A 27,824-nucleotide genomic window follows, 5' to 3' on the forward strand; every position below is an offset into this window, starting at 1 on the left:
GTGGTGACATTTTGCCATTGAAATAATTATTATTTGGTTTTAAGGCTTTAATTTTAATTTTGCATCGATAACGTATCGGATGATGGCGGATCCCCCCAAACTAGCGTCATCGTTCGGCAAGACGATGCTTATCAACAAATCCCAAGAAGCCGATGAGCAAAATGACATAGTCACACAGGAAGATTGTTGGACCGTCATATCTTCGTTTTTCGAGCTGAAAGGATTAGTGCGCCAGCAGCTGGACTCCTTTGATGAGTTTATACAAAATACGATGCAGGAAATTGTGGATGAAAATGCAAATCTTGTGGTAGAGTGCGCCAATGCAAATGCATTGGCCTCCGAGAGGGGACGTCGCCACGAAATCCATTTTGGACAAATTTACCTTTCAAAGCCATCGATGACAGAATCCGATGGTTCTACATATCCGATGTTTCCAAACGAGGCTCGGCTTCGAAACCTGACCTATGCGGCTCCATTATATGTGGACATTACTCGGCGCATTGTTTCTGGCGGTGACTCGACAACACCGCATGGAGGCGATGATGTGATCGTCCACGAGGTCGAAGAGCTCCCCAAGGTGTTTATTGGCAAAATTCCAATTATGCTACGCTCGACATACTGTATCCTACATGGCATTAGTGACCGTGAGCTAGTTGACCTTGGGGAATGTCCTTACGATCAAGGCGGGTATTTTATCATCTCTGGCTCTGAAAAGGTACTTTCGATCCACATTTATGTACTCTTTTATCGTTGCTGGCTTTTTGATCGTTTCACGCAACCTTGCTAATTTTTCAGGTGTTAATTGCTCAAGAGCGTATGGCTACCAATGTGGTTTATGTTTTTTCCAAAGCACAACCTTCCCCCGTAACTCATATTGCAGAGATCCGATCGTCAGTTGAAAAGGGATCAAAACTCTCCACGACACTTACGCTAAAGCTTCAAACACGCGGTGCAGGGGGGAGCAACGGCGAGGGTGGAAAGGTGATTCGGGTCGCTGTTCCCTATGTCAAGAGCGATATTCCAATTGGAATTTTATTTCGGGCATTGGGGTTTGTCTCAGACCGGGAGATTCTGGAGCATATTTGCTGGGATTTCGAGGATGCTGAGATGCTTGCAGCTCTGAAGCCATCTATTGAAGAGGCAATTGTGATACAGGACCAGACCAATGCTCTCGACTTTATTGGGAAAAGAGGCACGCCACCGGGGACGCCACAGGACCGCCGCATCTCCTTTGCACGAATGATTCTGCAGAAAGAGATGCTACCGCACATGGGCGTGCTAGAGTTCAACGAGACAAAAAAGGCATATTTTTTGGGATACATGGCGCATCGCCTGCTGCTTGGTGCTCTCGACAGGCGTGAGCTTGATGATCGCGATCATTACGGCAAGAAAAGACTTGATCTTGCAGGGCCACTTCTGGCCATGCTCTTTCGCACACTATTTAGAAAGCTGACGCGGGATGTTGGCCGTCACCTTCAACGGTGTGTCGACGGAAATCGGGATTTTAATTTGACGCTTGCCGTGAAGAGTACCACGATCAGCGGGGGCCTCAAGTACTCATTGGCCACCGGAAACTGGGGTGAGCAAAAAAATGCCATGTCCTCACGAGCTGGTGTTTCTCAAGTCCTTAACCGTTATACGTATGCATCAACACTTTCACACTTGCGGCGGGTGAACACGCCAATTGGCCGCGAAGGAAAGCTTGCAAAGCCGCGTCAGCTACACAATACGCACTGGGGAATGGTCTGTCCCGCTGAAACACCAGAAGGCCAAGCGTGTGGACTTGTGAAGAACCTTGCGCTAATGGCATATATTTCTGTGGGCTCTTCCTCAGCCCTGATAATCGAGTTTTTAGAAGAATGGACGACAGAAAATTTGGAAGAAATTTCACCCGCCATCATTGCGGAGGCAACCAAAATTTTTGTCAATGGCTGTTGGGTCGGCATACATAGGGATCCTGCACAGCTGGTGCGGACATTGCGGCGATTGCGGCGCAGTCTGGATCTCTCTTCGGAAGTGTCTATTGTGAGGGACATTCCAAATCGCGAGCTAAGATTGGCAACCGATGCTGGAAGAGCATGTCGGCCGCTCTTCATCGTTGAGGAAGGGCGTGGCCGCTTGGCTTTAAGGCGCTCACACGTCCAACGCTTGCGTGACGTAAATTCATGCTTTGGCTGGGGCGAGCTTGTGGCAGAGGGTGTCATAGAATATCTTGATGTAGAAGAAGAAGAATGTGCACTTATCGCGATGACTCCTGACGACTTGGGCGCAATGTCTGGCGAAAATCTCTATACACACTGCGAAATCCATCCCTCAATGATTCTGGGTATTTGTGGGTCGATCATCCCATTTCCAGATCACAATCAAAGCCCGCGTAATACGTATCAGTCGGCGATGGGCAAGCAAGCGATGGGGATGTACGTGACGAACTATCTTCTGCGCATGGACACGCTCTCAAATCTGCTCTATTATCCACAGAAGCCATTGGTGACCACCAGAGCCATGGAATATCTACACTTTCGAGCACTGCCCTCTGGTCAGAATGCAGTTGTAGCGATTGCTTGCTATTCGGGATACAACCAGGAAGACAGTATCATCATGAACCAGTCTGCAATTGACCGTGGACTGTTTCGATCAACTTTTTATCGGACATACCAGGATCAAGAGCAAGATCGTGGGTTTACTTCTGTAGAGATATTTGCCAAGCCGCAGCGAGATGATCAGCAGACGACGCGGATGCGACACGGTACATATGAAAAGCTCGATGCTGACGGACTTGTGCCCCCAGGTGTCAATGTTGTTGGTGACGATATTATCATTGGCAAGCTAGTTCCAGAGCCTGCTGCACCAGGTACTACCGCAACGGGAGGAGGAGGAGGAGGAACAGGTAGCCATTGCGACTCTAATGTATAGGCCGGTTTCGAGATGCCAGCACACCATTGCGGGCTTCTGAGCGCGGAGTTGTTGATAACGTCATGCTGACAACTAATGCGGAGGGCTTCAAATTCACAAAGATCCGCATCCGATCTGTACGCGTCCCGCAAATGGGCGACAAATTTGCATCGCGACATGGGCAAAAGGGCACCATTGGAATCACGTACCGCCAGGAAGATATGCCGTTTACTAGAGAGGGTGTCACCCCAGATATTATCATCAACCCCCATGCCATCCCATCCCGTATGACCGTTGGCCATCTGGTCGAATGTCTTCTTGGAAAGGTATGTTTCTGCGGCAACCAAACCCCTGATTTGTACTTTTTATCTTTATTTTATGCTGCTGCATGCTCAACTAACTTTACTTGTTTAGGTTTCAGCGTGTACGGGCGATGAGGGAGATGCAACACCATTCACCGATGTTACTGTCGATGATATCTCCGCAGCATTGCGGCGGTGTGGCTATCAGAGCCGCGGCCTCGAGATTATGTACAATGGACACACGGGGCGCAAGCTTGCCGCACAAATCTTCATTGGGCCCACGTACTATCAGCGCTTGAAGCACATGGTTGATGATAAAATCCATGCTCGAGCAAGGGGGCCCGTTCAGATTCTCACCAGACAGCCGGTAGAGGGTCGATCCCGCGATGGAGGGTTGCGGTTTGGTGAGATGGAGCGCGATTGTATGATCGCACATGGCGCAGCTGCATTTTTGAAGGAGCGGCTCTTTGACGTTTCTGATGCCTATCGTGTCCATGTTTGCGACACATGCGGGCTGCTGGCAATTGCCAATCCGTCAAAAATGACATATGAGTGCAAGGCTTGTCGGAACAAGACAATGATATCTCAAGTTCACCTTCCATATGCCTTCAAGTTGTTGGTGCAGGAGCTCCAATCTATGAACATTGCACCCCGCCTGCAGCTTGCCTAGTGGGGAAGGGAGTCTTTCCTTTAACGATGTTTAAAAATGTTGCCAACACGTGGAAATAAAAAGGTTCACACCAACTGGCCAATCAAAATGTACCAACGAAGATACTTTTACTCAGAGATGGCCAATTACAATCCGCGATGAGCATGAGGCTTTTAATGAAAGCAGTAGCAGTGCTATACATGAGCGCCTTGGCTGCGATATTATTCCTTTTCATATCGACGATACTGGTTGCGCACAATTTACATAAGAAAAAAAGTTATCAACAAAAGACGCGTTGGAAGCGCGAAAAGCTCCCACAAAGTCAAAAATCTCCAGACGTGAGCATAGAAAGCAAAATGACGACTAATATCGCTGATGATACGATCCAAAACGCCGGATTGGACCAATATCCATCGACAAACCAAGTTGGTGCTGCCTTTAGGGTGAAAATAGCATTGGTTGCCTCAACATGTTCCGCTTTCGGCAGTTTGGCTTTTATCGCCTACTTGCTTTTGAAGGATGGTGCTCAAATAGAGAGGATTTTGAAAATAAAACAAGAGCTCTCGGAAGGGTCGGGTTATCTAAAGACGATAAGACCGATACTGAAAATCGGCATCCTTCTATCGTTAGGTATCTCGATTCTTTTGATAATCAGGAAAGTGATGAATAGAGAAGGAAATCTTGTTGTACCTTTAAAAATAGGGGATGATTCAAAGCTTTATAAGGAAGATCTGCGCAACTTGGAAACCCCTATCCTTGATCAGAAACCGGCTTCAGAGACAGAAAATGTACCAACAGCAACAACAGAAGCAACAGCAACACGGGTGGTCAATGTTTCACAAAACACACCAACTTCCACCAAAAGCCTCGAGGGTGTATCAAGTGACACTTGTACTCCAAAAGAAAGATCGGAAGGTAGTTGCATTACTTGCAATATGCCAAGCCCCGATGCCAAGAATTTTCCAAACACAGATGATGATGTTTGTGCAGGTTTGATGAACGTGACAGGCCAGGAGACCCCTTTAATCCGAAATAGTATGCAGAAAACAAAGCCTGAGCTATTGAAAAGTAATAATGAGACAGCCAAAAAACAAAGCAGCCATCACTATATCAATAATCAATTGTGGGGTGATTTCATTCAGAAAAGGTGTCCAAAAAGCCGTTGTGGTCGATATGATAATACGAGCTTTGCACAAGACATAGAGACTCACAAACACTCTAAAAAAATGGAAGGAAATATACTCAGACAATATCTCAAGTATTTTGATTTCGAAAAGCTATCATATTTCGTGCTTCACTATTTGTGGAGTTTCCTCCTAATTTCAAGCATAATATTTTTCTCTCTGAAAGGTTTGCCCCGTTTTCAGGGCATCTATGCAACAAAAAATACATGGATAGACAAATCTCCCACGAGTAAACATAATTTTATTGAAGAAAAAATCTGTTGGATGAAGAATATTGTGATTGAAAAAATCCTCAATTACCTGATTGATAAAAACAAAGACCTCGCAATGGGCCTGATTTTAAAGTTTGCTGACGTGGATGTGATTAAAAATTTGTTTAAAACAATCACACGAGAAGAATTTAAAAGTGAATTATTTGACAAATTGTGTAAAAATGAAAAACTCCAAAATATGCTTGAAATTTGGGATTCCATTCCGTCGAAAAGTGTTGGCATCTTTGAGTCTTTTATCACATATCTAATTGATAATAATGTAGACGATGAGGCTTGTAAGGAACCAATCACTATAAAACTTGAAGAATATTTGAACTTTTGCATCGAAAATCGTGCTCTGAGGCCACCAGCACAGGCTTCGGAGGACATTTTGGCGGCGGAAGTTAATCTACAAACAACAGAAACAGAAAAGAAAGCGTTTTCGCRGATATTATCGTTTTTTCAAAGAAATGCTGCCGAATTCAAGCCGCAGCTGGATAAATTCGTTAGCTCGTGGAAGGAAAATCAAAAGCGCATCTTTTTCGATACTTTCAAAGAGAAAGTCGAGCCAGATAGCATCTACTTTGAGATTTTCATGAAAATGTATCCTCTTGAGCCGCAAAACCAGGATTTACCAAAAAAAACATACCTAGAAGATGTCATAAAAATACTACGCATACCCATACAGCCTGACAGAAAATCTCCTTTGATTATTGACAAGGATTTATTGTCAAAAATGGCCAATCATTTCCTTAAATGGATCGACATAGAAGAAAAGTTTATGATTGCTGCGCGTCCAATTTTTTCCTATTTTGTTTCTAACCCTAACTTGGAGGTCAAAAATAAGATCGATTTTATTGTCGCTATTTTGTACAAGACTTGTGAAAAATTCAATAGTTTTGATGTTATTGATCTCATCATCCCACTTTCGGACAAAAAACTTCGGAATGATCTTTTAGAATATACCCTAAATTATCTTTTAAAAGATGAAAACGGATTTCGTTTACAGAATAACGACGAGACCTTGCCCTCGTCTTCGTCTGGCAACATTAACCCGGTTCTTTTCGAAGAATGTTATATTGAAATTGATCGCTCAGCAGAAAAATATAAAGACACGGTTGTGAAATTTCTCTTTACCATTATTTTTTATCTGGACTTCAAAAATAAGGACACATTATTCAAAAAATTGCTAGGGTGGTTTCCAAACAAAACAAAGGAATTTGTGATAATCCTTTCAGGCACTGGCCTTTTTTTTGGAAAATTTATAGACCAGGAAACATACATACCTTTAATGCGATCTAATTTATTCCCCAACTCTCTTACAGATGAACAGGTTCACGCTTATTTAGAGGCGCTGATCGAAAAAATCTATCACTTGCTAGAAAACAATGAAGATCAGACAAATGCATCAGATAAAGTTATCATATCAGACGGTGCAGGTCCCAGCCAACGAGTTCAAATCGATTCTTGGATTTCTAGCATTCTTGTAAAATACAGCATATCCATTTCGCAGAAGCGATTCCGCAATATCATCCTTTTCGCTTTAAGTTTAAAGAGATATTTTGAGCTTTCAAAATCCAAGGATAAGATAAACCCGCGAGAAACTTCACTTAGTTTTATCTTTCAGAATCTTTTATATTTGGAAACCAAACTTAGCAAACAAGACTTTACAGAACTTTTAAATTCATTCAGTGATAAAGATAGACAAACCTTTAACAACCAGAAGCGTGTTATGACTCAATAAAAATTAATTTACCAATTGGGAAAAAAAGAACCAAAGAAAAAGGTAACATGGTTGTAAGTTGGGCGATAAAAAGATCTAGAGAAGTAGGGCCCAGCATGTTTGTCAAAACAGACTTGATCGAAAACGAGGTAGTAATGTTCTGAAGGGCTACTAATTTTCACCAGCTCTGCTCCAATTTTGAGCAGAGCCTCACAAAACGCTTCGCTGGTGCAGCACCCCCCCCCTCTTGCTAATAACATATTGTTGAAATTACGACAAAATTCGAGTATTCATCAATTTACAGTAATTTACTTCTTGTCACTCGCTATTCGGTTGGTGCGTCAAGAACAGGCGCCGTTTGGGCCTCGTTGCTCTCGATGGACGACCTACAAATGGGGCATGTTCCATTTAGTTGTAGCCACGGAACAATGCATTGTTCATGGAAGAGATGTTTACACGGCAGCGATATGGATACAGCGCCGTCGACAAAAGCTTCCCTGCAGATAGTGCACTCCAATGGCACATTCTCGCCTAGTATGGTAAGATGGACAGGTGGGAAATAAAAACAAAAAGCGGGAAAAGAGCGGGAATGGACATACTAGAGTGGTAGGGTCCGCGTGGAAGAGCATCAATAATGACCTGGGGAGCCGGTGGGGGTGCCCGTTGGCCAGAGGCCTGCTCCATCAATGAGGAGATGATGTCATCAAACGCACGATCTCCAAAGACATAGTCTCCAAGCAGGTCTGGTATTGCCGGAATCCTTACCCATTGGATGGGGGATTGGCCGGAAAGAACCTGCTGCAATAACATGCGTACCATGTCACTGGGCGTCTGAGGTGTTGTGGGAGCTGACTGACCAGGAGCTGCTTCACCAGGAGCTGCCTCACCAGGAGTTTCTGTCCGAGGGTCTTCTGGTAAATTTGGCGCTTCAACTTGGACACCTTGAGCTGGCGCCTGTGGCGTAGAGCCTTCAGGTTGGACTGCCATCAAGTCATAGAGCTGTGAAAACAGAGATATTAGAAGCCGCTGTAGTCCATCTGGCGACGACAGATCCTCTTCCGTAATCGAAGTTGAAAACGTTGCTGCAAGCGTCTGGGGGAAGGTAGGTTGTAGTGTTTCTGGAAAAAGGCGGGGTCGGGTTCGCGAAGACTCTGTCGCTGCTTCATTTTCACGTGTTGGCCGCCTGCGATGGGATCCATTTCCACGGCCTGTCGGCGTAAAAATCCCAAGAATAGATTGGACGAATCCCGGCAGCGAACGCAGACTGGGAGGTGATGGGGTAGAATCTGGAGAAGTCGAGCTTTCGGCCGACGAAATTGGCAATGTAATTCGGATGACCGCTGCGGGTGCAGTGGGGTAGGCAAATGTGCCAGCAGGCATGGCTGGTGCAGCGGGCTGCTGCGCATCCTCTGCACCAGGACTCGCCGTAATCTCTTCCACAAACCCATCGCCGCATGAGAGGCACATGGGAGACTCCGAGGACTCCACTGCGACCGCATCAGGGCCGGCGCCGGCGTCAAACCTACGCTGGCAGGTGTGACAATAGTACCACATTGGAATTAAATTCTAAATTTTAACATTTAAACATCATGTCTACACGCGGCGGGGTCCTTTCTGACAAGCTGGCTATCGTTGTCGATGAGGATGAGTATGAACAACGCATCGTTACCGAGCTAGACGAGGCCCTGCGTAAAAATGCTGCTGTTGGAATTACACGGCGTCTGGAAAAGATTGCCGTTGTTGTCGATCGGTGCGACGAGATAATGCGCCACCAGAACCCAACCACAAGGCAATATGCACGCGCGGAGCACAAAAAAATGACTGCTCTTTCTGAACGCAACTCCCTGCTTGCCACTATTGACGTGGATGCCCAAGATTTGGAAATAGACCCAAAGATTGATGTTGTATCTAAGTTACATACCAAGGCTGATGCAGATCTAAAAATAATTGTCGATAAAGAGGACGAACGTGGCTCACTTGATGCAGAGAATAACTTGACGGTCGAAGATGATTACGACGACGATGCCTATGCTGAGCGTATCATCAGATACCGTGCGTGTTATTTTAAAGAAGGTGTCGAACAGTCCAAAGCTGGCATTCGTGTCGAAGGGACTCCATGGAGCATTCCAGCATCGCTACATGCCAGATTACTTCCTTATCAAGTTGAGGGTGTCAAATGGTTGCTGAACCGTTTTCAGCTAGGGGCAGGCGGAATCCTTGCCGATGAAATGGTATTGCAACGACATTCTGACCTTTTCTTTTGCTCGCTTCCGGTTCCTTTTGCTCGTTTCCGTTTCCCTTTCTTTTTTCATCTTGCCATTTTTTCGCTCAGATTTTAATCCTCTAGGGACTCGGAAAAACAGTACAGGCTCTGGCAGTTGTGGCCGCCCTAACCACTTTAGAAGTTCCGGCCAGTGTACTGGTGATTGCACCAGCGACCCTTGTTGCCCAATGGGTCGCCGAATGCCATCGATGGTATCCACCACTGCGTGTAATTGCATTTCACCGGTCACTACGCCGCTCGGGGTTGTCACGGCTTGTACTGCCCACCGGAAACTTGCTTGTTGTCACTTCATATTCCATGTTTTTGATGGAGAAGCGGCACATCCTTTCTTTACGACCATGGAACGCTGTTATCCTTGATGAGGGGCATCGAATTCGCAACCACGATGCAGCTATCTCTGTAGCACTTCGGGATATTTTTGTATTTCGATCCATTTACCTTTTAGTGTGCGCAACGCGTATTGCTGACCGGGACGCCCATCCAAAATTCTCTTGTTGATCTCTGGGCTCTCGTAGATTGGGTGCATCCGGGACGGTTGGGAACACTCCATGCCTTTGGGGTTCATTTTGAAACACCTATTCGTGCCGGCTCCTACGCGCAGGCCGGCCCTCTTCAGCGAGCTGCTGCATACAGGTGTGCTGCGTTGTTGCGAGAGCTTATTGCGCCCGTGCTTTTGCGCCGTTGGAAGCGGCAGGTAGCTGTTCAGCTACCGCCAAAACGCGAGCAGGTTCGCCCGGCCATTTCATCCGTAGATTGTCTTTTGCCGGCTAAGCGAGCAGCAACGTGCCATTTATCGCAACTTTTTGATCTCTCCGCTTATTGACGGTATCCGAAAAAAGCGGGTCAATCTTCTGCATGGCATTGACATCATGCGCAAAATTTGCAACGCTCCAGAACTGCTTACCACCAAGAACGAAAAGCTTCATCCTCAAAAATCTACCGCAGAGCTGTTGAAGCTAATGAACTTTGTCGATCCTCCAAATGGATTTTGCGATAGCATTCCTGGAAAGATCCGCGTGTTAGAGGCAATACTGGCTGATTGGCATGCCTCCGGCAATCGAGCACTTGTTTTTTGTCAGACACGCCAAATGCTGGACGTGCTTGAGCGAATAGTGCAGCAAAACGGTACGCTTTCTGTTCATCCTTTTTGGAAAATCCACCCACATGAGATTTTGCATGTACGCTTGTACGCCATGCATTATTACCCCTTTGTCGATTTACAGTTTCTAATTTATAGGGTACACATATCTACGTATGGACGGCTCTACAGATACTGCGCAGCGTCATCCACTTGTCTCGCGTTTCAACAGCGACCCGTCAGTATTTCTCTTCCTATTGACCACGCGCGTCGGAGGTGTTGGGCTCAACTTGACTGGTGCAGATAGAGTCCTCATTTATGATCCTGACTGGGTAAGTATAACGCTGATACCCCACCCCATCAATTTAATCAAATTTCCTTGCACTTTTATGATCCTCCTTTTAAATGCAAATTTTCGAGTTTTTATTAATGTTTTGCAGAATCCATCGACGGACGCCCAGGCTCGAGAACGTGTATGGCGTCTGGGACAGCACAATTCGGTGCATGTATATCGCCTCATCACCAAAGGCACCATTGAGGAGAAAATATACAGGCGGCAGATCTTCAAGACCATGGTCACAAATAGAATCTTGAAAGACCCGCGGAGCCTTCAAATGTTCAAATCCTCTGAGATTCACGATCTTTTTACTCTTGACAGCGATGATGAAGATGTTGTCGATAATCCCCAGCATGAGAGTCGTCAGCGTGAATTATCAAATGGCGAAAGCCTTTTGGTCGAGAAAACAGACCGAGATCCACTTCTTGACATGTTGCTTGACGCTACAGGTGTTAACGCCCCAAATGAGACGCCAATCATAAGGAAGGAGGCAAAAAAAATTGCCGAAACCTCACTGAGAATGCTTGAGCAAAGCAAGGAAAAAAGAGCGATTGACAGTGTAAGCGTTCTGGAGCATCTCAGACGCATTCGAGCAGAACCTTTGACTGAAATGCAGGGCCATAATTGGCTTTTCACTGACCTGCGGTCTTTCTTGTTGGCACGTGGTGGGAGTGCTTCCACAGAGAGCATTTTGAAGGAGTTTGGACCACGCATTGCAAAGAAGGAAAAGATGCTTTTTAAAAGGATTCTCTTGGAGCTTTCAGAAAAAAGTGTCGTACGGGGAAACGTCCTATGGACGCTCCGCGAGATGTGAGCATTTAGGTCTTTTGTTTAGCTACGTTAAATTTCTTCATGTTTATTGTTACCGGGTTCAACGGCCCAGTCGATAGGCGACTCGTGCTGCGCCAACAGAAATTCATTTGCCAGACGAAAATGACCACAACCCAAAAAGTCTCTTGTTGCGGTAAAGGAAACCGGATGTGAGGCAGTCAAAATCAGGTGCCGATTTCCACCATCACATCGTCTGATCAGCGACTCTTTACGGCGTGCATGTACTCCCCAAAGCATAAATGCGACTCGTTTTGGGGCATGGAGAGCCACCAGTTCAATAACCTTGTCAGTAAAGATATCCCAACCGAACTGTGCATGCGAATTGGGGGTATTTGCCCTTACTGTCAAGGTGGTGTTAAGAAGTAAAACACCCTGCGTAGCCCAATACTCAAGCGAGGCATGGGGAAATACCATTTTAGTGGCTATGCAGGCATTCACTTCTTTGAAAATGTTCCTCAGCGACGGTTGCGGCGGCCTCCCTTTTGCAAGTGAAAATGCTAATCCAGTGGCCTGACCTTCACCGTGATACGGATCCTGTCCAATGATGACAACACGCACAGATCCAAATGGTGTCAATTGGCTCCATCTAAACGTTTGCGATTCCGGCGGGTAGACTGTGAACTTGGCACGCTCCGTCTCTAATTGCTGTGCCAACTTCATAAAATATGGCTTTTTGAATTCGTCTCCCAAAATGTCGCGCCACGATGCTTCTACGCCCAAAATAAGGCGGTTAACGGCGGACTGATGCGCCACGTGGCCGATAGCGGATGGCTGCTCCGTTTGGACCTTGGAATAGTGCTGGTACAATGTGGGCATTAAAAATTCGTTATTTAAATTTTGCTAATTGCGGGACCTCCTCCCTCTTCACTTATGGGGAAATGTTGTTGTGGCGCAGCCGGCGTCAAGCTCATAGATAGCGGATCAGCAAGATAAAAGATTTCCCTCGCCGGGGGCGCCCATTTTCTCCCGCATCCTGGATACGATTGCCCTGGATGCGCTCCATATGTATAATGTTCCTGACTCTGTGCCAGCAAGCAAAATGGTGTCGTCCAAATTAGGCCCAAGTGATATCGCTGAAATTGGTGCATCTGTCTGCAATTGGAGCCCTCTCTGTTCTGGATCTGCAAGAGTCAGGTCCCAAAACCGAAGAAATGCATCGGCACCGCCGGTGACCAGAGTGCCATCAGGTCGCCAGCTCGAAGCAACTACAGATCCTGGCACTTCTATTGGTGGATGTATAGTAGTTGAGGATGCCGAGACTGCTGATATGCACGAGGCTTTAGGTGAATTTTGAGCTTTTGACGTGCATGCCTCGTGCACAAGAACATGCAGTTGGCGCCGATCCATTCTTATATCGTACACTTTGAGCTCAGAGCCCTGGGCATGACCCTGGCAACTGATGATTAGCTGTGAATCTGGAGAGAAAATGATGCTGTCTGTATCGATGTGGCCGGTTGAAATCTTGAATGCGCACGACGATTTCGAGGAGCCAACGCAGGACCCAAGCATGGGCATGCTGCGCAGATCGTAGCAACGGAGCACGCCGTCACCGCAGATTTCGTCACTGATCATGGAGGTTGTTCCACCTCCGAGAGCTAATAGCGAGCCATCTGGAGCAGCGGCCATTGCAGAAAGGCCTCCCGCAGGCGGCTGAAGCGTTGCGAGCCGCTGCATTACAATTCCATCCCAGATACTCACTTGGCCCTTTTCGCCAGCGGGCGAGTATGACGTGAGCGAAAACAATAAATTTTCTGTTTGCTTGCTCTCGCCCCATTGCACGAGATCTGGAATTCCCTGTCGAGGACTGGCGCGGAAAAGCGGAGATGGGCGTGCTGATGTCCGGGAGCCTCGCTGATATGGCCACAGCAGTACAGAGCCATCCTGAGAGGCACTCGCCAAAATCAAATCGGATACATGCCTTGCAATCGAGTGAACGCGATCGCGATGTCCCTTCCATGTATCCAACAGATGAACTTGGTCTTCATCGACTTTCCAAAGCTTGATCAAGCCATCATATCCGCAAGAAAAAAAGCGCCCAGGGTCCTCTTTGCTGCAGGCTACGAGGTCTGAAACCGTTTGTCGGAGCCCTGTTGTAGAGGAACAATGGGCATCGAGGATCGAAATTGAGGGCCATTCTGGCGACACCATGAGCAGCTCGCCTTGGCGATTATATTCCTCCTCTGCAAGTGTGCATGCTCCAACCATAAATACTGCGCGGCCTTGTACTCGGTCCGACTTGATTACGGTAATCTTGACATTAAAGGTATCGTCATACAGAGCCAGAAGAGCGGCGAAGCGTTGCTGCGTGTTCCAGCGGGAAATTTCTGCTATACCTAGGCACGCAAAAGTTTCCGTTTATTAAGGCATGCCGCGTACTTTCAATCCCATGAAGAATGTGGTCTTGGAGATCCCGTGAACTCATATGCACACAACAAAATCCGGCTAAAATTAAACCAAATTTCCAGACAAACAATTTACAGCAAATAATTGAATGGCGGACCCGTTTGTACTCCTCGTGGACGCGCTCATACACCAAAGCCCTGTTACGCTGTTGGATGCAATTGGCAACGTGGTAACTGTGAAAGAGGGCAACATTGGTGCGGCAGAATACATTTCCTTTGGACCATCATACTGCTTTTTGCTAGCATGCCCCGTGCCACTTGCATGTCGGAATGTTGCAGGTAGCCAGGGCCACTACACCATGGGCGCAGTATACTTTCTGCACCTGCGCCAACATCTTCCATTTTCAGAGTATTTGCGCGAGTGCCGCGCCATAAACTGGCCGCATATCTCCATTATCGATCGAAAGCTGGTTTTGCAAGCACTCTCCGGCGCAACAGAACATTTGGTGCTCATTGAGCAGATGATGACCCTGACCACAGTCCAGATGATCAAGCCTAGATCCATTGACGAGATAAAAGGTTTGCAAGACCAATTTTTACTTTCAGAAACTGCTATTCCATCCGATATCCGGATGGATGAGCAGAATCCAAGCGGTGTGGCACCACTAGAAAAGCCGGCGTTTATTCCAGGCGCGTTGTTTCTTAGTCGCAACAAAAACTATTCCGGCGTTGTCTCAACTTTGCGTGCACTGCTGAAAGTCGGTGCCTCCTCAAATGCGCCGCAGCAGGTACGCTCGCAAGGGGTAAGCTCAAGACCGCAAGTGTCTACGTCGCCGTCGTCGTCGTCGTCATCTTTATTGCCAATGGGCCTTTCCGTAGTAAATCCCCGTCAATTGCTCGACCAAATGAAAGGGGGTAGTGGAAAATCTCAAATAGTCATGCCAGCGCCCGCACCGGTGGGAGAAAAATCACGAAATGACCCCATTATAGTGGTACCCTTTTCATCCACCTCTACGATCAACATGTTTAATGTGAAACAATTTTTGGAGGAATGTCGGTTCGTCGATCCTACAACTGCTCGCGCCGAATGTTGCGGAAAAAAACCAGCCTTTACGACTGTCTCCCGTGAACGTGGAAAAAATGACATCCTCTCATATTTGGTGATAGATTCTGCGTCACGGCTAAGTTTAGAGGATTGGAAGAAGAGGGTCGTAGCTGTCTTTGCCCAGGGAGCCGCCTGGCAGTTTAAGGATTGGCCAGAGCCATATGATTCACCCACACAGCTTTTTTCGTTAATCCAAGGCTTCCATCTTAAACATGAGGACGAAATGGTTGATCCACGGATCAAGGGATGGAATGTGCAGGTACTCAATGTACACCAGACACGTCCTCATTTAGACCTCGAATCTGTCTTTGCTTTTTGGAGTACCCTGGATGCTTCGCTCCACGCCAGAGGTCTTATTCACTCAGCCACAGGAGGTCTCGGCACGACCAAATGACAAGTTTTTATCATTAAATTTAAGTTCGGTTTAAATTTAAAATTTAAAAATACTGCTCTTTTTCATTAACAATGGGTGAGTCTTGCGCCCCTCTCAGCTCTTTCTTCTTTTTCATCCATCCATTTTCTTTTCTTTATTTCGCCACCATTCCGTATGTCTTGCTAATCTTTAGGAATCAGCCGTGACAGTCGACACAAGCGCTCGGCAACGGGAGCCAAACGCGCTTTTTACTGCAAGAAGCGTAAACACGAACTTGGACGTCAAGCAGCCAACACCAAGCTTGGTCCTAAGCGTATTCATGAGCTCCGCGTCCGCGGTGGAAATCACAAGTTCCGCGCCATGCGCCTAGATTCTGGAAATTTCGCCTGGGGTTCTGAGGCAATTACCAGAAAAACCCGTATTTTGGATGTCGTCTACAATGCTTCCAATAATGAGCTAGTGCGCACAAAGACGCTTGTCAAGGGTGCCATCGTTCAAATCGATGCAACTCCCTTCCGTCAATGGTGGGAAACCCATTATGGCGTCGCTATTGGGAAAAAGAAGGCTGAAGAAATTGCAGACCCATCCGTTGCCCAAAAGGAGCCTTCTGAAGCCGTCAAAGCTAAACACGCTATGCGCGCGCAAGACGCAGCCGTTGATGTGCATGTGAAGGAGCAGTTCAACACCGGTCGTTTGTATGCTATTCTCAAGTCCCGTCCCGGACAAAGCGGACGCGCTGACGGATATATTCTTGAGGGCCGCGAACTCGACTTTTACCTCAAGAAGATCAAGCACAAGAAGTAAATTAACGCGAGTTCAATAAAGCCTTTCCACATACATGTACAAAGCTCGCTTCAAACCAGATTGGAACCATTGTTCCCTATTCCAGGGCTTATTAGCCGCTAGAGTTACCGGGGGCCCAGGGTTGGGCCGTGGAAATGAATGTTCATGCACCGGCCGCTTCCTCTGCTAGTTTTCATTTCTTCGCTGTGATTGAGTGCAACTTTTGCATTGTTACTGCTGTGCCACATGCTTTTACATTGCATGTGGTGGCAGGTGCAGCTGCATGATGCATCGATTCGCATCATGCATGCGATTTTCAAAGATTTTCTTAATTCCCCGTGATCAACGGTAGATCAGATCATAGAACTATTGATCTGCGATTCTGCAATGATTATTATGCGGTCTGTTTTTATTAAAGGGCTGGTCAGCATTTTTCCAAACCACCATTGCAAGTATGGGACCTGTGTTGTGGCTCCTCTTTTTCTCCTTCATTCCGGGCCTTTTGTGCGAGGTCTCGACGATCCCAAATCTCAAGCTGTCCACGGAAAATGTTCTCTTTCCTCTGCCTTTCAAATGCTACCCTTACCCTGAGGACCCATCAAGCCTGACTGAGCCATACTATTCTCTTTGCCTAAAATTTTCACCCCTTGCGACGGGGTTTTTCCGACCGACATATATTCCTGTTATCCCTAAGGGAACCCCCCCAAATTCTCCCCTTAATTGCTCCACTCAGTTTAACACCATTTTTCCTGAACTGAATTTTACGCTCTCTTTTGTTATTCCGCAATCTGTTTCGGCATTGACGCTTGCCGGTCTCTTTCCGATGACCGATATTAAGACGGGGGAACCCTTTGAGAATGGGATCCAGCTTGCTGAAGCCATGCGTTGCGCAGTTAAGAATATCAATTCCGATCAAGACATTCTCCCGCATACGCGTTTAAACTTCCAGGTATGGGACACGCATGGCAGAGCCTCATCGGCAATAAATTCTGCATATTTGGCCATGCAGGCAAATGTTACGGCCTTTGTTGGGCTCACCACCTATGAGGAAGTCTTCAGCGTTGCTCCCTTGATTAATCCCTCATTGCTCAGCATCACATCTGGAGTTGCCTCGTCAACATTCTTGGTTGACAAAGTCCTGTTCCCCACCTTTTACCGCACCGTTCCTGGAGACAAATTTGCTGCTCTATCGATGATCAATCTTTTCTATTCGCTTGGGTGGAATCAATTTGCCGTCGTCTACGGGAATGATTTTGTAGGGTCTTCCGGGCTTGATGCCATCAATTCTGCTCTGGAAGAAACTTCAAAGTATGGATATAATCCGTATCTTTTATGCGAAGCGACGCTATCGCCTACCGAAATTTCGAGTACTTCAGACGATGTGGAGGTCTTTATTGAGTGTATGAAGACAACCAAAGTGCGAGCCATTATTCTGTGTGCAAATCCCTTCGATGCGGCTTCTGTGATCACAAAAATTGTAAATGCAGGTCCCAGTGTGTTCACTGATGAAACAATTTTCTTTGCTCCATTTTCATGGGGCGGATCTGAGACCTCAATAAAAACGCTGAGTGAGCTCTCCAATGGAACCATCACACCAGAAATTATGTATGGGTCCTATTCACTTGAACCTCGCGCCTTTTCCCAAGCCACTGTTAAAGAGTGTTTGGCAGAGCAGTCCCCCATGTCAAACTTTGATATCGGATTTTTGCGCTACTGGCAAAAGAACTTTCAATGCACCCTCAAGGGTTCCCCAATATTCAGCATTGAAAAATACTTTGATAGCCTCTCTGAATCTGATCTCACCTCATTGTACTCGATTTTTTCCTCAAAATCCGATATTTCTTTAAAATATTCTACCAATAGCTCGGCTATTAAAAACATATCCAGCTTGTTAGCAAACGTTTCTAATGATTTTGGGCCAAATTTAGCACCTTATACGTTCCTTTTAAACAAGATCTACATGTTTACCTCTGTTGAAGACCCGAAAACAAAGAATCTGAGTGTCTGCCAAGATGTCGATAACAGGGATCCCATCAATGCCCTGTGTTCATGCCCAACCACAGACATCCTAGTCAGCAATAAGGAACTGAATCCATATGTGAACTACATATATGACGCCACATATGTAGTTGCACTTGCTTACAACCAGTTGATAGCTCCCTGTGGTACCTCTTACCCGTGTGATCTTCCATATTTCACAAATTCAGAGCTTTTGGCTGCATTCAATGATACTTACTTTGAAGGGCTGACCGGCACCGTTTCATGGATTGGGCATGAAAGAAACTCGTCCGACATTTCCTTCTACCAATTTTGCGAAAACGGCAACAAATATTTGGTTGGCCTATCAAATTTTTCTGGGGTTTATCTTTTCAAAGATGAATTGTGCTTTCGCACGCCATTTATCCCAATGTCCGTAGTTATCCCAGAAGTGGCCAACTTTTCAAGCACCATTGGTATCATAATGAGCCTTCTTTTCGTGGTATGGATCCTTATTTGTATCTTCTTAATCTTATTTTTCTATCTTAAAAAAGATACCGAGCCTGTTGTGTCTGCAGGGCTTGGCTTTCTTATGTTCCTTTTATTTGGCTCCATTTTAATTTCCCTGAGTGCAATCCTGTGGACACTGGATAGCACATCCTTCCTTTGCATTGTGAAAATCATTGTCCTGATAGTCGGGTTTTCGATGATGTTTGGTGCCATTTCAGGAAAGCTCTTCCGCTCGTTTGAGGTCTATTGTTCGTTGAAGGAGTACAGACAGGGACTCGATCCTTGTGCTCTTCTTATCTTTTCAGGGATGACATTGGCGGTTAATATCTTTTTTTTGGCCATTATTTTCCTTGTCTCTGGAACGCCCGTTCCTTCGCTCAATAGAGAATCGCCGTCAAGCTTATTTTTCTACATTGCGTGCCAATGCACACGCGATCCGAATTTGCAAAAGATAATTTCCATTGTTCAATTGGCAGTTAACTTGACTTTCATCCTTGCTGCACTGATTATTTCGATCAGCATAACGTTGCAGCCTTCGCCGCATAGTGAAAATACCTCTATCGTTGCAGCTCTACTTGACTTGTTCATCGTTAGTTTGACGCTGGTCATCATATATTTCAACACTGAGACGATAACTGGCACCATTCAGTCGCAATATATTATCCGATCCGTTGGAACGATATACCTTCTCGTGTTTACACTGTCGATTCTCATCATACCAAAGCTGCTTGCCATTGCTAGAGGCAAACCAGCTGGAGACTCGGGTGAATATGGAGGACTTACCCCATCAATCGGACCAGGAGAGACGGATAACCAGTTCTCGCTTGACTCTTCAACAATGCCAGATACCTTTTTAGCAAGTCTATCATCCTCCAATATAGTAAGGAACCGACGCAATCGGGATCGCGGCTCAAATGTCGAATTTATCACCCGCAATTGTTAGGCAGCGACTCGGTGGTTTGATGACATAATTTACTCAATCATCTTGCACACGTTGAATGTTGTACTATTGCGCGATATCTATTTATTCTATCGAAGAGAGAAGGCCGACCAGGATGCCCGCAAACCGCTTCATGTTCGTCGCTGTTGACTTGTCTGAGTTGTGAGACACCTTGAGGGGTTACCAATGCCAAAGTATGACAAACCTTAAGGACGACAGATGAAATGGAAAGCATATTTTGGAGATTTTCTTTCGAACAAGCACCAAAGTTGAGTTTTGATAGGTGGCTCGAAAGAACCTTTGAAGAAAGGTTGCTTGTTGAATATTCCAACAGCTCCTCGCAAAGGGCAATTGCAAGCTCCACGTGTGCCTCTGATGATGGAGTGTCTTTTTTTCTTAGAAAAGAGAGAGAAGTCCATGCAATCGCTTGGTTCAGAATTGAAGAGAGACTGAGGTTCGCACATGAATCCTCAACTTCGCCAAGGCTTAGCTGGGATTCCAGCACCGGGGCCAGGATCCTGCATACAGGGATGATGGCCTAGTTTTGTATAAATTTACACAAATCTCCACCTTTGAAATAAGAACTTGGTTTTGAGGAGATGTGGAAGCAAAAGCCTGTATGAAAAACGTTAAAAATTGGACAAGACGGGCATTAGATAGGTTTTTTGGGTGAAAATACAGCAGCATCAGTGCTTCTATGATCTATAAACAAAGGGTGGGTCATATCGAATCGCCAGTACCTCTAAATCAAATTTTGAAGGCTCCGCTTTTGGCGAAAGAGCGGCATTGTTTTCCATTTCTGACACCCTTTCTTGGATCAATTGGATGGAAAGGAGTTTAGAAAAGCCTTCGACTGCAACTTGTTGAATATCTAGCGAGCAGAGAATGTTCTTCAATGTCGTAAGTATTGCAATATTGGCCAGTGATTCCTCCTGGTGAATGGATGCCCCATATAGGACCAAAATATCAAATAAGGCCTAATCGGGTTAAAAGGCCACTCCTCAGTACCTTTGCAGAAATTAAACGGGGCTGTTTATCAATGGAAACTTGGAGAAATTCGACAAACAATGGGATATATTGAACTGCAATGGACTAACGCTGATTAAAAAACCACTAACCCTTTCAAAAGTGCAAAATAAGGAAAGGACCTCAAGACCGCTTGTTTGCAAGACCGACAACGTACTGTTGATGCTTGGAATTGCAATTTCGTTCAAAAGAGAAAAAAAGGAGCCCGATGGCGCCTAAAAAAGTTCAGCCAAATAAACACCTGCCTTGATGTTCAACAGCACTGCTTTGATTAACTGCAAGCACCGCAAATGTGCTAAAACAGTTATCTCATCCAATGAAGACGATGGATCCTTTTGAAACCTTCTCTCCACGAAGGGAGATTGGTCCTCTTTATTTGAGGAGGACAAGGAGGACAAGTCTTCAGCGGAAGCCTCAAAATCGATCGAAAAAATGCACTGAAGGTCTGCAATTGAGGAAAGAATACAATCGGAAATGTCGGCATCGCTATCCAAAAGCGATCGTTTTAAAAGAGCAATAGAGTCGCTCAACAGACTTTCCGGGATATTTGGTTTGATTATAAGGGATTCTATAGAAATTAGTCAACCGCGTTTGATGGTTACGGACAACAGAGATCAGCCGCCTTCTGCCGACCTCATCTGTGTTCAACGGAAGAAATGCAATGATTTTCATGAGCTGTTTTATAATAAACACCGTTGAGCCGGAGATGCATTCTGCATGCTTATCCAATTGTAAAACAAGAGCCGATATGTCGGGAAGACATGTTGATATCTCAAACGACGCTTGTTGGGGGTCGGGAAAAGAGTTGAACATATGAGTGAAATACACTTGTGCGACCAGGAAAGGCTCTGGTGTTTTTGCCTCAAAGTAAAGAATGCCAAATGTGCCAAGATTCACTTGTGTCTTGCAAAAAAAATCCAAAAGCAATTTTTCTGAAAGCAAAGTGAATTCATCGGAAAATCGTTCAATAGCCCCATGCCCGCCTGCATCGGTGTCATTGAAAGAGTCGGTGACGTTCAAAAACAAAGACACCAAGTTGGACAACCCTGAAGACGAAGTGGATTTTAGCCAATGAGTGAAAATTAGCTTGAAAAATGATTGTGAAGCCAGCGAGTTTCTGAAAACGGAAATAAATGTGTGCAAGTAAAGTACCTTTCGGCAAGTCCGACTTTGACAAGGTACTGGCGATGTTGAATTGTCAAGTCGTTTGGGTCCAGCTCAAATAGCTTTGTCCCAAATACAAATTTCCGGATTGTTGGATCGGAATCTCGGCATCGTTCCAAAATAAACTCAATGGTCTCCATATTAATTTCAATGGCCGACAAAATTTGCTTCCTCACTTCACTAGGATAAAGCACCAAAATGTGTACGTTGAAGGGTCGCTCTGTAGCATGGCAATCAAAGCCCTTTGGACGACCTGAGAGAAGGAGATATCATCTTCATCGAAAACGATATTGTCACCACCACAAATAAACGGTGACAAACACACGACGGCACTGCATCTTACAGAAACCTCCTTATCAAAGAACCTTGCAAAAATTTTGTCCTTGTAGCTATTTATAAGTGGCTTTCCCCTAAAAATAAATTGAGACAAAAAGATGCCCACATAAGGTCCCCATTGCTTTTGACAAACTTTGCAAAAAAAGACAAAAGCGTTAGGATGCGGCATCGAATGTGCCGCTCTTTTGCCTCGACCCCTTGAAGAAGATATTTAACCAAAAAAGAGGAAAATCGGGTGCATTCTTCGCCATCGTTGTTGGTTAGCAGGGTTTGAATTAGAAGCTGGAAAAAGACAATTGCGTTCTCCACCCAAATGTGGCCATCTTTCTTTGAATATGGCGACGACAAGACTTGATTTAGATGGCGGATAAACGAAAATATCAACAAATCAAGTGATTCTTTGGCGGCAAATAGCAATTTTGAAAAGAGCTTTACGTTTTTTTTGTGCGTTACCGTCGACTCCTGGCAGTCATTCAAAATGGACCCGATTTCCTTAAAATAGTAATGCCCGGGTGTGTCGGTGGCCAACATGGCTGATTAAAATGTAAATTATATTGTGCCCGAATTTACCGACTAATTTTCAACTTTTAGTTCGTGTATCAATATGAACTCAAGCCCACCGTCGGCTCCATCCTTCCCTCCAACCGGCGAAGCAGCTCCTGCTCAGCAGCTCCTGCTCAGCAGCTCCAAAAGCAAAAGAACGATGAAGCCAAGCAAATGTTAATGCTATCTCGTGTATTGTCTCCCGAAGCCAGGGATAGATGTATGTGCACCATTTGCTCCCACTTATTCTAGTAAATAGGGTTGCTATTGTCAAGCCGGACCGTGCCAAGCTAGTGCAGTCATACCTATTGCAGATGAGCCAAAGAGGCGCCCTCTCAAGGCCCTTAGATGATAAGCAGCTGATTTCGCTTTTATCTCAGGTGGGTGGTCTGAATGAGGCAGATTGTGACGTGCAACAGCAGTCCCCGACAACCTTTGTGAAGCGAAAATCAGGAATCGACGATGATGAAGATTTGGATCTTTCTCAGTTTGGAATATAGGCGTAACATTCCATTTGAACCCTGCAAAGACATGTTACCGTCATCGTGTGTAATAAATTATTATCCTGAGGCGATTAGATAGGGTTAGGGTGTGTTGGATGATGATGGCATTCCAGACGTCACACCCAAATCGCAATATCACATTGATGCATTGCGTGAAGACTGGTGTGAACCAGTAGTAACGGACAAACAGGGGATTCCGTTATCGATTGATCCTAGTGTTTTCACAGTTTTAAAGTCGACACCGATTGGACCAAAAGACTCGCCCTAAAATGAGCACAAACTATTGATTGATAAAACGAAAGTTCGCCCCGATTGGTCGGATGTTTGAGATTGCAAATTTTAAACTCTCTACAAAGATTGGTTTTGGGCGTCTCATTTTTTGCTTTCTTTCCATTTTGAGGCTTCTCCGCATTCATGGCACCCTCTTCCTCCCCCAACGAGTCCATCGGGGATGCATCCCTATACTTTATGCTTTGGATGATTCTTCCAAATACCCTCACTGGGTTTCTGCAGTCTACCTTTTACAAGTTCAAGTATTCGCCGGGCTCGGCTCCCCAGCCGGGATCTGCAAAATACAAGAAACATCACAAAATCTTCTACGTCCTTGTTGTTGGATCTTACCTGCTATTTTGCATTCTTCAGGCGGTACTGATGCTTCCCCAGAACTACTACTCGGAATTTTCACTTCCAACCAGCGCCCCTGTCAAGGAAATCCGAGCTAAATTCAGAAAGTTTACTCTCCAATATCACCCAGATAAAAATCCATCTCCAGAGGCTGAAACCACGTTTATACACTTGAAAAAAATTTATGAAGTAATCACACATCCGATTACCAAGAAGGCTTATGAAAAATTTGGCTCTTCAAAAGTTGACTCCTGTTCTCATTGCATTCTTTTCAAAGATTATATTTATTCGTCCACAATGGAGACCATTGCCAACTACATTGCATCTGGAGTTATCTTGTTTCTACTGGTCATTTTTAACACGGGAGCATTTTCGCAGTATTTTCGCGTCGTTACGTACTTTTCGATGATGGTCCTTGAAGCAAACATGCTTTTTTTGCCCTACGATCCGATATACTGGTTCTTCCCTCATTTGACTGTTTCAGAGAAGCTTATTGTGCTCCATCAATGGTGCATTTATTTCTTCATGGCAATCAATAACTTTGGACCCTTGTTCGCCGAATCGGACGAGAATGACGAAAAATCTATTTCAAAGGCACTTGCCTCCCTGTCCTCCTCTTCATCTGTCATTGAAAAAGACCTGAAAAAAGGTCTGAAGGCAGAGATGTTTTCTTTTGCCACCGATCCGGAAAAGCTTTCTCTTCTTCGAAAGCAGATGGAGAAAATCTCTGCTGGCGAGTGGGACGCCCAGCGCGAAAAGATGGCAGCCCCTGCGGCTGTTCTGAAAAAAAACCTCCCCAAACGGGATTAGTGCTCCGTCCAATAAAGTAAAGTAATAATTTTATCCGATTTTTAAATTTTATTTGGTCAATGGAAACTCGCCATCAAGCTAGAATGCTGCAAGAACAATTTCCCCTACATGATGATGTGATTGTACGTATGGATTATTGACCATTATTGTAGCAATCAATTGCATTCAACAGTACAGGCCTTTTGGTTGCAACTTCTTCCTCCGATTCAACGGTGAAAGTATACAACTGCCATATGGGGAAGGAAATCGCCTCTTTCAAGTGCCTTTTTTATCTCTTATTTGTAGATGTGCAAACCACGGCCCAATTTGGTGCTTAGCCTGGAATCCCAAGGATTTTATTGTAGCTGCTGCTTCGAACAGCGGAAGAGTTTCACTGTGGAACCGGCATGTGGAAAGCAGCGATTGTCAAGGATTTTCGAAAATGGCCGAAATTGAGGGAGACTTTACTTCAGCTAATGAAATCTGCTGGACTACCACATCTGCATCGTCAATGGACATCCTTGCCACATGTTTTTCCTCCGGCAATATTACTCTACTTTCGAAACAAAATCGTAATTGCTTTTCGTTTTTTAGTTTTAAGAGGACTGGTGTGTTTGTTTCTCCATCAATGCACATCATGGAGGAGCATATACGCTGCAATGGCTATCAATACATGACAAGCGGATTCTTTGTACCGGCGGTGCAGATGGGCTTATCAAACTCTGGATGCTAACAGAATCGTCAGACGCAAAACCACTTTCCCTTTCTATATTGACTACATTGAGCGGTCATTCAGATATCATAAGATCGATTTCATTTATGCCACTTTTGGACGGTGAACACCCAAATCTATTTGATGAGGTGGATATGATTGTGGTTGTTAGACTCGCATCTGCATCCCAGGCATTTTCCAATCATTCTTTCTTGTAGGACAAAAGTGGGGTCATTTGGACTGTGGATCTTTCCAGTGTTTTTTCTAAAAGGACTAAACCGGACAAGCCCTTAATTCCAGTCTCCGTTGAGACCTTGCCCAAATTCCCCCATGTGGCTTGGAAAGTAGCATGGTCCCCCGCAGGGTCATTTGTTTACTTTTCATATGGCGATGACTATGTAAGCATTTGGAGGGAATGTCCAGATGCTTCTTGGATATGCACGAACATTGTAGATCGTGAGAACGAATTCTGGCAACTGTAAGTTATACAATTAGAAACGCCACCAATTGTAAATTTTAAATGAAGCTCTGGCACTAAAAAATTTAAAATGAGAGGGTCACTTTAATTTAGCTTCTAGTACCGTTGGTTACCAAGTCATCAAATCAAATAATGCCCGCATCTATTTATGTCAGTGGATCTTATTTCCACGTATGCACAGACCCGAGTTTATCGACCATAGTCGGGCTAGCTCGACCCAGGCGTCCCTAAACGAGCATTCTGTCGGATCAATCGTCAGTCTGAATACCCTTCTTGCTTCTGGGAATGCTAGTAGGATATCTAGCCTAGGCGAGTCGACAATTACTTCCACGGAATCTAGCTCTTTGATCGCATCTTCTATTGATGCACTTGATTCAAGTCTTGAGCCTGTCGCTCAGGCTTATAATGCTAGCTTTCAAGGCCTTTCAGCAAGCTCTTCTCCATCGTTAGATCAGACTCCGGAACCGGGGAATGGAACGGATGGCGAAATCCTCAGAATGCTTAATCTAACTGGCTCGCCACCGTCACATTCTTCTGATGTTTCTAATGTTTTCCATTTCTGGAGGTCATTTTTGGATTCATCTCCTGCTGCCCTACGAAATGGAACAAACGGATCCCAATCCGAATTTCGCTCTGTACAAAGAGTTCACCCCTCCAAAAACTCTCGAGTAGAAGAGGCCAAACGAAAACATGTCTACCAGCTTGCGTGCGAAAAATGTGAGTCTGTTGTTTCTGACAGGGCAATGCGGTCAAAACTGCTCGCAGACTCAAATTGCATTCTTTTCTCGACAGATTCGCCAATGAGGTATGTCTAGTTGTCAATTTAAGTAATCCCAAAGCTGTGCAATCGGTCTTCTTGATTTGGACTACCGGACTATTAGCTGCGATTGCCTTTTGAGGGATATTGCCTGCTTAACCTGGTATTTATTCGTCATTAATTGTAGCGGAACTATCATTGGATATCACATTTCTCACCCATGCGAGAGCTGCATGTCTGGTTGCACAAATGGTCATATATGGCTGTTCAATAACAGTGCCATTCAGTCAAAGCCGATTCTCAACCACAGTAAGTAATTGAGCCAATTTAAAGACAGGGAGCCACTTAGCTGGTACAAGCTCTTTTTGCACGATCAAGCAAAAGGGCGGCGAACAGGTGTTACCCCTCCTGCGGCTCCTCATAGCTCACTGGCCCTATCGCCTCCGCATATCGCTGTGGATTATTTCTGCCGATAGTTGAAAAGTCGTTTAATTTGAATTTGTAATTGTAGCTCTAATAAACAATAGGAATGCTATCCGGTCCACCGACGCATCTAACTGGCAGTGATGTGGTAGATTTGTTTAAAATCGAGTATTTTTCAAAAAATGTGCCATTCAAGGGGCAACCTTTGCCAAAAGGGCCTGGTTGGCCGTTGACGGATCATGGCAATCAAGAAGGGAAAGGAAATCTGGAGGAAAAAAGGAATACTGCAAATGCTTTTCAAAGTCATGAATGAGCAGAATTTCTTTGCCAACTTTTCCAATGCGGTGTTGAGCCTTTCAATCGCCATCTCAAAGATTTTTGTGCCATTTCGCAAGAGAAGCAGGGAAGATTTACGGTGGATCGCATATTCCATTCACAAAAACCTGTTTTACCGAAGTCGAGATTTTGAAAAAATATGAAAGTTTGACAACTAAAAAAATTGTCTTTGGCATATTAGTCTGCCACTTTGAAAAAGAATAGCGTGTTCACGTTTTGAAAGTATTAAGAATCCTACAGTGCTTTTCATGAGAATTTACGTACCGGTTTTACAATAATTTCAATAAATGTCTTCGGCTCCTATAACAATTGTAGCAATCTATTTTAAAGCAATTGTTATTGTTGCTGGCAATCCATTAGCTTCAATTTTGAATGGTTTAGCCTCCCAAGTGATGCCTCAAAAGACCGTAGATACCTCAAATGAGCCTCAAAAGACCGTAGATACCTCAAATGAGCCTCAAAAGACAGTAGATGCCTCAAATGAGCCTCAAAAGACAGTAGATGCCTCAAATGAGCCTCAAAAGACAGTAGATGCCTCAAATGAGCCTCAAAAGACAGTAGATGCCTCAAAT

At 45.1% G+C, this 27,824-nt stretch overlaps 14 protein-coding genes across 14 annotated transcripts; 10 read left to right on the forward strand and 4 right to left on the reverse strand.

The window, feature by feature from the left end:
- Window positions 1-79: 79 nt before the first annotated feature.
- On the forward strand, window positions 80-3,864 carry DI09_16p270 (DNA-directed RNA polymerase; the record flags this gene model as incomplete). The annotated part of the gene is made up of 4 exons (XM_013383446.1): window positions 80-715; window positions 796-2,851; window positions 2,914-3,218; window positions 3,307-3,864. 4 exons carry the CDS (start codon window positions 80-82, stop codon window positions 3,862-3,864), a joined length of 3,555 nt encoding a protein of 1,184 aa, XP_013238900.1.
- Window positions 3,865-4,199: 335 nt separating this feature from the next.
- On the forward strand, window positions 4,200-7,022 carry DI09_16p280 (uncharacterized protein; the record flags this gene model as incomplete). The annotated part of the gene is made up of 1 exon (XM_013383447.1): window positions 4,200-7,022. One exon carries the CDS (start codon window positions 4,200-4,202, stop codon window positions 7,020-7,022), a length of 2,823 nt encoding a protein of 940 aa, XP_013238901.1.
- A 304-nt stretch (window positions 7,023-7,326) lies between these two features.
- DI09_16p290 (uncharacterized protein) lies at window positions 7,327-8,555 on the reverse strand (the record flags this gene model as incomplete). Its single annotated transcript, XM_013383448.1, has 2 exons — window positions 7,327-7,532; window positions 7,601-8,555. The coding sequence occupies 2 exons, from the start codon at window positions 8,553-8,555 to the stop codon at window positions 7,327-7,329; spliced, it is 1,161 nt and encodes a 386-aa protein (XP_013238902.1).
- A 35-nt stretch (window positions 8,556-8,590) lies between these two features.
- Window positions 8,591-11,514, forward strand: DI09_16p300 (chromatin remodeling complex / DNA-dep ATPase; the record flags this gene model as incomplete). The annotated part of the gene is made up of 6 exons (XM_013383449.1): window positions 8,591-9,274; window positions 9,349-9,684; window positions 9,731-10,012; window positions 10,065-10,410; window positions 10,523-10,695; window positions 10,804-11,514. The coding sequence occupies 6 exons, from the start codon at window positions 8,591-8,593 to the stop codon at window positions 11,512-11,514; spliced, it is 2,532 nt and encodes an 843-aa protein (XP_013238903.1).
- A 26-nt stretch (window positions 11,515-11,540) lies between these two features.
- DI09_16p310 (uracil-DNA glycosylase) lies at window positions 11,541-12,347 on the reverse strand (the record flags this gene model as incomplete). Its single annotated transcript, XM_013383450.1, has 1 exon — window positions 11,541-12,347. The coding sequence occupies one exon, from the start codon at window positions 12,345-12,347 to the stop codon at window positions 11,541-11,543; it is 807 nt and encodes a 268-aa protein (XP_013238904.1).
- Window positions 12,348-12,452: 105 nt separating this feature from the next.
- DI09_16p320 (uncharacterized protein) lies at window positions 12,453-13,953 on the reverse strand (the record flags this gene model as incomplete). The annotated part of the gene is made up of 2 exons (XM_013383451.1): window positions 12,453-13,864; window positions 13,908-13,953. The coding sequence occupies 2 exons, from the start codon at window positions 13,951-13,953 to the stop codon at window positions 12,453-12,455; spliced, it is 1,458 nt and encodes a 485-aa protein (XP_013238905.1).
- A 69-nt stretch (window positions 13,954-14,022) lies between these two features.
- On the forward strand, window positions 14,023-15,372 carry DI09_16p330 (uncharacterized protein; the record flags this gene model as incomplete). Its single annotated transcript, XM_013383452.1, has 1 exon — window positions 14,023-15,372. One exon carries the CDS (start codon window positions 14,023-14,025, stop codon window positions 15,370-15,372), a length of 1,350 nt encoding a protein of 449 aa, XP_013238906.1.
- Window positions 15,373-15,443: 71 nt separating this feature from the next.
- DI09_16p340 (40S ribosomal protein S8) lies at window positions 15,444-16,155 on the forward strand (the record flags this gene model as incomplete). Its single annotated transcript, XM_013383453.1, has 2 exons — window positions 15,444-15,447; window positions 15,545-16,155. 2 exons carry the CDS (start codon window positions 15,444-15,446, stop codon window positions 16,153-16,155), a joined length of 615 nt encoding a protein of 204 aa, XP_013238907.1.
- Window positions 16,156-16,588: 433 nt separating this feature from the next.
- DI09_16p350 (uncharacterized protein) lies at window positions 16,589-19,564 on the forward strand (the record flags this gene model as incomplete). Its single annotated transcript, XM_013383454.1, has 1 exon — window positions 16,589-19,564. The coding sequence occupies one exon, from the start codon at window positions 16,589-16,591 to the stop codon at window positions 19,562-19,564; it is 2,976 nt and encodes a 991-aa protein (XP_013238908.1).
- Window positions 19,565-19,601: 37 nt separating this feature from the next.
- Window positions 19,602-21,891, reverse strand: DI09_16p360 (uncharacterized protein; the record flags this gene model as incomplete). The annotated part of the gene is made up of 6 exons (XM_013383455.1): window positions 19,602-20,099; window positions 20,302-20,538; window positions 20,680-20,802; window positions 20,851-21,073; window positions 21,123-21,704; window positions 21,740-21,891. 6 exons carry the CDS (start codon window positions 21,889-21,891, stop codon window positions 19,602-19,604), a joined length of 1,815 nt encoding a protein of 604 aa, XP_013238909.1.
- A 700-nt stretch (window positions 21,892-22,591) lies between these two features.
- On the forward strand, window positions 22,592-23,130 carry DI09_16p370 (programmed cell death protein 5; the record flags this gene model as incomplete). The annotated part of the gene is made up of 3 exons (XM_013383456.1): window positions 22,592-22,603; window positions 22,679-22,850; window positions 22,925-23,130. 3 exons carry the CDS (start codon window positions 22,592-22,594, stop codon window positions 23,128-23,130), a joined length of 390 nt encoding a protein of 129 aa, XP_013238910.1.
- Window positions 23,131-23,547: 417 nt separating this feature from the next.
- Window positions 23,548-24,567, forward strand: DI09_16p380 (haperone protein DnaJ-related protein; the record flags this gene model as incomplete). Its single annotated transcript, XM_013383457.1, has 1 exon — window positions 23,548-24,567. The coding sequence occupies one exon, from the start codon at window positions 23,548-23,550 to the stop codon at window positions 24,565-24,567; it is 1,020 nt and encodes a 339-aa protein (XP_013238911.1).
- A 1,666-nt stretch (window positions 24,568-26,233) lies between these two features.
- Window positions 26,234-27,229, forward strand: DI09_16p390 (uncharacterized protein; the record flags this gene model as incomplete). The annotated part of the gene is made up of 4 exons (XM_013383458.1): window positions 26,234-26,541; window positions 26,576-26,802; window positions 26,827-26,889; window positions 27,021-27,229. The coding sequence occupies 4 exons, from the start codon at window positions 26,234-26,236 to the stop codon at window positions 27,227-27,229; spliced, it is 807 nt and encodes a 268-aa protein (XP_013238912.1).
- A 310-nt stretch (window positions 27,230-27,539) lies between these two features.
- Window positions 27,540-27,824, forward strand: DI09_16p400 (uncharacterized protein; the record flags this gene model as incomplete). Its single annotated transcript, XM_013383459.1, has 1 exon — window positions 27,540-27,824. A coding segment is annotated over one exon (285 nt), but the record flags the coding sequence as incomplete, so codon positions are not given.

This window comes from Mitosporidium daphniae (genome assembly GCF_000760515.2).
Source record: "Mitosporidium daphniae strain UGP3 chromosome Unknown contig-16, whole genome shotgun sequence".
NCBI lineage: Eukaryota > Fungi > Microsporidia > Mitosporidium > Mitosporidium daphniae.